The 8022-nt window shown below is 62.0% G+C and overlaps 1 protein-coding gene and 1 long non-coding RNA gene across 2 annotated transcripts; one reads left to right on the forward strand and one right to left on the reverse strand.

Annotated features, from left to right (window-relative positions):
- Positions 1-3493: 3493 nt before the first annotated feature.
- FNDC10 (fibronectin type III domain containing 10) lies at positions 3494-5509 on the reverse strand. Its single transcript, XM_081144828.1, has one exon. It carries the CDS (start codon positions 5476-5478, stop codon positions 4783-4785), a length of 696 nt encoding a protein of 231 aa, XP_081000954.1. The 5' UTR covers positions 5479-5509; the 3' UTR covers positions 3494-4782.
- A 285-nt stretch (positions 5510-5794) lies between these two features.
- On the forward strand, positions 5795-7345 carry LOC308560716. Its single transcript, XR_013999373.1, has 3 exons — positions 5795-6493; positions 6648-6822; positions 6971-7345. It is a non-coding gene; the product is annotated as an uncharacterized lncRNA (long non-coding RNA).
- The last annotated feature ends 677 nt before the right edge of the window (positions 7346-8022 follow it).

Consider the following 8022-nt stretch of genomic DNA (forward strand, 5'->3'; position numbering starts at 1 on the left):
GAGCCTCCCAGATTCATCCCTTCAGCTCAGGGTGCTAGTGGGTTCTGCCTGAGCCCCCCCCCCCCCCTTGCTGTTCATCCTGGAAGCTCTCCAGGCAGTAAGCTGGAGCAGTCATGTCCACATGCTGGAAATGGATGGTTTCTGCTGACTGGCTTGGAAAAATTGGTTCAGTGGTGTGGATAGGAAAGTTGGATCCCTACCTTACACCATGTACAGAGATGCCCTCTAGATAGATTAAAGCCATAAACATGAGCAGTAAAATCAAAGCCAATAAAACTCTCATCACTGATGTTTCTATCTGTCTCCCTCTTCCTTCCTCTCTCTGAAATCAATAAAGATATATATTTTTAAAAAGGTAAAGATTTCTTTTCAATAAAAGACACTATTGGCCATGTTGGCAGCACACGTACAAACGTCTAAAGCAGTCAGACGTACGTGTCTAGAACTGTGTTTGACACGGTGCCACTGAGCATATGTGGCTGCCTAAGTTAAACAATTAAGATTTAAAATGCAGTTTCACCAGCCACGTTTCAAGTCCTCAGTGCCCACGACGACGTGTGTCTGCTGGGGATTGTGTTGGGTTCACCAAAAGGTTTTGTTGATGTCCAAACCTGGTACCGGTGACCGTGACCTTTTTTGGAAATAAGGGTCTTTACAGATGTCATCAAGTTGAGTTCATAATTCATTAGAGTGGGCCCTGATCCCGTGAGTGGTGCCTTTATGAGAAGGATGCCGATAGGACAGACAGGAGACACTCCAGAGAGAAGACCATTGACGGCATCCTTGGGCGGTGCTGACCCCAGGATGTTCATGGAATTCTTGAAAATCAAGAGGAAAAAGTCATAGCAATGGGAAAATACACAGAACACCTGAGCAAGCAGTTTGTCCCAGGGGACGTTAGATGACTAATGAGAGCAGTAAGCGATGCCCAACCTCTCCGTAATTAGGAAAGAACAAATTCAAGTAAAATTGGGTTTCTGCTACACAGCCAAGAGAGCTAGAGAACTGAATGCAGCCCGGTGTTCATGAGAAATGGGGGAATGCCCACTGCCCTGGCCACTAAGAAGGAAAGGACAATACTGGCCGAATTCAGGGACCCAGGAGGCTCAGGCTGAAGTGGCCCAACCACTTGTTCTCCAGGCCAGGGTTTCCAACAGCTCCCCTCTGCCCGTGAAGACCAAATCCAACAGCCCTGACCACCCCCCACCCCCAGTCCTGAGATCGGGGAAACGTCAGCCCCACCCCTCCTTCAGGAACTCTTCCTCTACTTGCTCTTGACCCTTCCTGCTGTGCTGTGTGTCCCCCAGCCCTCCCACCCCTAGCTTAGCAGCAACTGGGAATGTGAGATCCTCACGGGCCCAGCACTGATGGAACTGGCTTCTCCTTTGAGGCCCGACTGGCTCCCCAGTGTGCCCAGAGCCCAGCCCATTGGGCTGAACCAGGGGATCCAGTGGCTATGGGGGGGGAGCAGCTGTGGAGAGGGGCAGGCAGGTCTACATCCTGCATCCTGGTGTCACTGCTGGGGCCCCAGAGCTGGCCATCAGTGGGTCATCCGGTTGGTGAGGAACACGTGCAGTGGATCGGGTTTGGGGGTGAGCAGGTGGCTGGGAGCTCTATTTTGCACACAGACGCCATCGTAGTGGGAATTTCAAGGGCCACAGCCCGGAGCTCGAGCAGGTGGCTGGAGACAAAGCCATGGAGTACTGGCCTGGAGGGGTACTTCACGTGGCCACATGGACAGCAGCAATGATTCCAGTGGCTGTCTTCAGGAAGCCTCTCTGCCGGCCTGTGAACCAGGTCCTGTTCCTGTCTCCACCTTACAGATGAGCAAATGGAGGCACTGAAAGGCAGCACAGCCCTTCAGGGTTTCTAATCCCAGCAGTTATTTCTGTGTCAGAAAATAAGCTTCAGCCCGGCCGGTGTTGCTCAGTGGTTGAGCATTGACCTATGAAGCTGGTGTTCATGGTTCGATTCCCAGTCAGTTGGGGGCTCAATCCCCAGTAGTGGGCTTGCAGGAGGCAGCCCATCAATGACTCTCTCATCATTGATGTCTCTCTCCCTCTCCCTTCCTCTCTGAAATCAATAAAGACATGTTTTTTTTTAAAAAAAATGCTAAAAAGAGAAAAAAGCTTCAGTGTCTTCAGGCACCAGTGAGGCAGGGGAAGCCTCCACCACAGACCAGGTACCTGGAGGCACCTGGATCCACCTCCAGGGCACAGGGAAGCCCAGAGGTTCACAGGTGAGCAGCATGTCACCAGCAGCACAGTCTGAAGTGGGAGTGGCCAGAGAAGAGCAGAGGCCATGATCAGAGAGGGAGAAGGCGGCAGGGAGGCTCCTCCAGCAGGAAGGATGGAGGGATCTAGACAAGGTGGACCAGAGGGGCTGGGGGGAGGAGCCTGGGTGTCCCTTGCACCCCTGGGAGGATGGTGGGGCCCCTGGGGGAGGAGCGGTTCGTGGAGATGACTGAGCTCAAAAGCACAAGTGCTCAGCTGGCGACCAGGTGCAGGCCATCTCCCAGGCCAGGCTCACCTGCTGGACCATGCTGGGCAGGTGGCTGGACTCTGGGCCTCTAAGAAGCCTCTGGAACTGAGCCCTGAAATCCCATCTCTGGAGAAGGCTGCATGTCAGGGTGACCAGACTCTCCACCGGCAGATATGTCTGTGGCTCTAGCTGGTATGAGCTCAAGCCCATAACCAGGGCCCCAAATCAGGTGGAAGGCCAGGAGAGGGGAAGGAGGGCAGGAGAGCAGACATCAGGGAGCCACGTGGCCCCAGCACCCAGGAGCTAGAGGATGGGCACCAGGGAGCCTCAGACCAGGGCTGCCAGGGGCTCCCACCTGCACCCTGTGGAAGACACTTGAGTGCCCTTCACAGGTGGCCTGGGACAGAGGCTCTCCATCTGGCTGCTGGAAGTGGAACCCTGCCCCCCCCAAGGATGAGTCACTCCAGACCTTGCCCCCCTTTCTGGCTGGTTTTGCTCCTCAGGGTCACAGCAGCTCCAGGATCTCAAGGACAGACCGGGTGGGGGAGGGCCCAGAGGGAGGGTGGGTGGTGAGCTAGTCGGTGTCACACACACAGGAGCCCCAGGTTTACCCTCTGCACCCGCCCCCAGCTCTAGCACTGCATGGCGGGGGGCAAGCCAGGGAGGGGGTCCACCCTGGAGCCACCTAATTGCTGCTTGTCACAGCTCAACTGGTTCACCCTCAGATGGCTGTTTCTAACTGCAGCAGGTGCTGCTCCGCACCCCCCAACAGGAGATGTTTTCCCAAGTCTGAGGGTGGGCAGGCCTGCAGTGGGACAGCCTGCCTATCCCTGCTTCAAGGGCACCCAGCCTGGGGCTGGCCAAACCTGACCAGCCAAAGGGTCCAGGGCCAGCCTCTGGGCTGCCACTCTGGGAGCTTGAAGGAGCTGAGGAGAAAGGGGCCCATTTCTTCCCCCTCCCCCTGCACCCTTCCCCCCACCTCCCAAATAAGCACACAAGGCAGTGGTTTTAGTCTAAGAACGATGGACATTTAGACACTGGCGCCAGGCTCACACCTGACCAGCGCCACGCCAGGGGTGGGCAGAGCGAAGACAGAGGTAGGGAGTGGGCGCTGCTGCGGGGGCACCAGCCAGGGCCTGGGGTTGCTGGTGGCCACTGGGGTGAGGGGAAGGGTGAGGAGGGTTAGCCACAGTGACTCCAGCAGTGCCAGGTCCAGGGTGGTCACAGTCGGGGGGCTCATGGAGAACTGGCATGTCGCGCCCCTCCCGGTGCCAGGCATCGCCAGATGGTCAACACAGGAAGAAGCCTCAGCTAGGGGGCTCAGGTCTGTCCGGAGAGGGGCCAGACCAGCCTTCTGTCCACAGTGGGGGTGTGGGCAGCAGCATCACTGGCCGATCCTGGGCTCCCTGCCCCCAGCACAGGAGGAGGCCATGCTGTGGTTGAGGCTTGGTCCAGCTAGGCAAGGCTGGCATCTATTCTGCCCTCCAGACCCAACACTGCCTTTCAGACCGGACCCCCTCTTCCCAGCCACCTGCCCCCACTCACCACACAAAGTCCTCATCAGAGGCAGCACTGCAAAACGAAAAAGGGGGGCTCCCAGCCCTGGAGAACTGCCAGCTTCCCCCAAGGTCAAAGGACACTCACCCCTCCAGCAGCTGGATGCCAGGCCCCGCCTGCTGAACTACATCTCGGCGCCCAACCTGTCCAACACCCACTAGGGACGCACCATGGAATGCTGTTTACAGAGGCTCCTGCAAAGCTTGAAGGGGGCACCCAGGGGACTCGGGCCCAGGCACACACAGGTCCCCTTGGACTGCACGGGACGGGGTGGCTGGCTCCTGCAGTGGGCTGGAGATACTAAGGCACAAGGCTAACCTAAGCCCACTGGGGCGGGGTGGAGAGGACAAGCTCCAGGGGCGCCTCGAGCGGCAAGCGCACAGTGACCTAGCGATGAAGACAGCCTGGAGGTGCAGGGTGACGGCCGGGGGTGCCAATGGCTCTTGCTAGAAGGGGCTCCAGGTCCTGGCGGCCCCTGTCAAGGCCTCTGGAGAGCAGGATGAGCCCTGGACGCGGCTGGCACCCCTGCCCAGGCCCAGGGGCCAGTCCCGAACCGGAATCTGGGAAGCGGATGGCTGGCTGGTAAAGTCGTGCGATGACTCCAAGGCCCTGCGGCCGGCGTCCTCTCCATCTCCGGCAGGACCTGCGCGGAAACCCTAAGGCCGGGGCAGGAACCAGGAGGGCAGGGCGGGCCGGAGGCCATCGCGCTCGTCGGCGGGCACGGGCGGGCGGGCGTCTCCGTCCTCAGGGCTGCCGGCGCAGGCCCGGGCGCCCGAAGGCCGGGTGCATGAGGTTCTCGGTGATGTAGGCCACGAGCAGGCAGATGACCACGAGCATGACGCAGATGGAGCCGCCCACCGCCGTCATGGCCACGACGATCTCCCGCATGCCGGCCGGCTCGGCCACGAACTCCACGCACTCGGCGGGGCCCCCGGGCTCGGCGGCGGCGGGCTCGGCGCGCGGCGGCAGCAGCTGCAGGCACAGCCGGTAGCGGACGCCCTCGTGCACGTCGGGCAGCAGGTAGTCGCGGCAGGAGGCGCCCAGCAGCACGCGCTCGCACGGGAAGCGCGTGTACGCGCCGCGCCACGAGCAGTTGAGCGCGAAGGCGCGCACGCGGCGCGCGTCGGCCGGCGGCAGGCGCCACTGCAGCAGCACGCTGCGGTTGCGCAGGACGCTGGCGCGCAGCAGGGGGCCGGCCGAGCGGTGCGCCCGGCAGCCCGGCTCCTGGCAGCGGAAGCCGCGCGCGGGGCTGCGGAAGCACAGGCGCGCGCCGCCCGCCTCGGCGTCCTCGGGCAGCACCTTGTAGGGGCACCAGGGCGCGTCGGCCGCCGGCTCCCAGCCTGGGGGCGTCGGGGCGGCCGCGGCGCAGGGCGGCGGCGCGCAGGCGGCCAGCAGCAGCAGCAGCAGCGGCAGCGGAGGCGGAGGCGGCGGGGCGCGCATCCTGCCGCGGGGCCGGGCGCGGCGGGGCGCGGGCTCGCGGGCGCACGGGCGCAGGCGGAGGGTTCCGCGGGCCGCGCCGCCGCCGCCGCTCCCCGCGCTCGCCCGGTGCACCGCGCCCTTCGCCGCCGCCCGCTCCGACCCGCCCCCGCGCCCGGTGCGCGCTCGGACCCGGCGCGGCGGCGGAGGCGGGGCCGCCCCATGCCCCGCCCCCCTTAACCCTCTCCGGGCCGCGGCCCTCCGGCCCCTGGAGCGCGGATCTCCGGAGAGGCGGGCGGGAGCCCCGGGGACTCCCGACCCGGGCCGCGCGGGAGTGGCGAGCTCGGCGCACCCTGGGTTCCTCGCCGCGTGATCGCCCCTCGGATGCCCGCCCCCTCCGTGCCCCCAGCCAGGCCCTCCGGGGCTTTCCCACGGGCTGGGGCGGGCCGTGGCCCGGGGTCGTGGCCGCGAGGGCAGCCCCGCGACGGGCTTAGGCCGGGCCAGTCGGGGACGCGGTGCCTCTGGACGGGGAGGGGAGGCCACAACCTGGAGCGCCCAGGGCCCCGGTGGCGCTGCCCCCTCCCGGGCCCGCGGTGGGGACTCAAGGTAAGGGACCCACCTGTGACAGGGAGGCGAGGACGGAAACTTTCCTTCGCGCCAGGGCTTCTGCCCCTTTAGAGCAGGAATGGCGCGAACGAGGCGTCGTTTGGGGAAAGCTTTCTTCACGCTTCGCGAAAGAGGCGGCTGCAGGGCGCACCGCCCTCTGCTCTGATTAACGCCTGGGGTGCCCCCCCCCCATGGTCCCGGGAGGGGGTCGGGGCTGGGCACCGGGAATGCCCCGCCTCCGCAGGCCCACCTTCTCCCACTCTTGTCTTCAGGATGGGCCCCAAGGCCCTTGCTGCTCAGTCTCATCCCTGCCTAGACCTAGTGCTCCAAGGCCAGAGGACACCTGTCCAGCCCCGAGTGGACACGAAGCAGGAGCGCCAGGTCAGGGAGCATGCGCCTGGCTGAGGGGCCGCTCTGTGTCCCGGGCAGGGAGGTGAGCAGCGCTCCCTGGGTGCTGTTCTCATCTGGGGAAGGAGAGGAAGGACTCGGTGGACTGCGGTGCTCCCTGAGCTATTGGCCCCTAGCTCTGGAAAGCCATGGAGCACCCCACCCCACCCCCAGCCTCACTAGTTCCCCCCAGATTCCAGGTCAGCACCAGATCTCAAGGCCTCTACCAGAGCCTGAAGCCAAGGGTCAGACGTCCCCGCACCCAGGACCAGCACACCTCCTGACCTGGCCTGGCGGGCCTGACCCCAGCACCAGGCTTGTGCAGCTTGTTGGGACCCTGAGCAGGACCTCCAGGCCTCTGCACCTAGCTTGGGGGTAAAGGCTTGGGGAGGGGCTTTCCCTGGCCCTGCCCCTGGCTCCTCCTTTCCCCTCAGGCAGAGAGGGCCCTGGGTCCGGACTCCTGCCCCAGCTTCATGGTGACCTAGGGACCCCATGACCCTACCCGACCCCCCCCCCATACCAGTTGCTCACATCGGTTCCAGTGGAAGCCTGAGGCAACTGCAGATGCTCTGCCTGAGGGGTAGGAGCACCGTGGTGAGCAGAGCAGGGGCAGGTGACAGTGCTGGAGGAGCGGGGACACTGCCGGGGGAAGGGGACCCCATGCTCTCCATGCCTTAGAGAGGCACGTGGAAATTGTGTGGCAGCACCTTATGGGTGGACAAGCTTTGCTTTGTGCGTCTTGATATCACAAACTTTGCAGCAAACACTGCCCTCGAACGCACGCTTTCTGCACATGCCCAAGGTGCCTGGTGTGGTCTCGGGGACCTGCGTCCTGGGCGTCAAGGTGGCCTCCCGGGCGCGCAGCTGCGGCGAACGGCGAGCGCCACCTGCCGGCCGCCCGGAGGACTGCTGTGCGGGGCTGCGACGGGCGGGCCAGGCCCCCCCATCCCTTTCCCTTCAGAAACGTCCGAGGGCTCTTGCCTTTGAGGATGTACTCATGGCCGGCTCAGCGGCTGCGCATCGGCCTAGGACCCGGGGGACAGCGGCTGGATTCCCGGTCAGGGCACATGCCCGGGTTTCAGGGGCGTGCAGGAGGCAGCCGATCCTCTCTCTCTCCCCCACTCCCTCCCGTCTCACTAAAATCAGTAAAAACATTTTAAAAAATGAGCTAAAGAGCTGTATTGACATCACGGTAGACACAAGGATAATTTAAGCACATTGTGTCTGAAAGAGAACGCACACTTACAGTTCATGCTATAAAGTATGAAGTCTACACACCATATTTTGAAAATAAAAATACAAATAAACCATATTAAGTAACTTGGAGCAGCGTTTGGAAAAAGTACACCTATTTACAGACTTTTTGAAAAAGGCGATGGTTTCACCTACATGGCCACAATATACCTCTCTAATGATACAACACTCTCCCCAAATCTCCACGTGTTCACCAACCCAGAAACTCTCCAAACCTTTTATTTTTTGGTTGTTTCATGGAGGTTTCATTACATAGGCAAAAATGATTAAATCATCAGCAGTTGGTGATTGAACTAAATCTCCAGTCCCTCTCCCCTGCCT

Source organism: Miniopterus schreibersii, assembly GCF_964146895.1.
Source record: "Miniopterus schreibersii genome assembly, chromosome: 8".
Classification (NCBI taxonomy): Eukaryota; Metazoa; Chordata; class Mammalia; order Chiroptera; family Miniopteridae; genus Miniopterus; species Miniopterus schreibersii.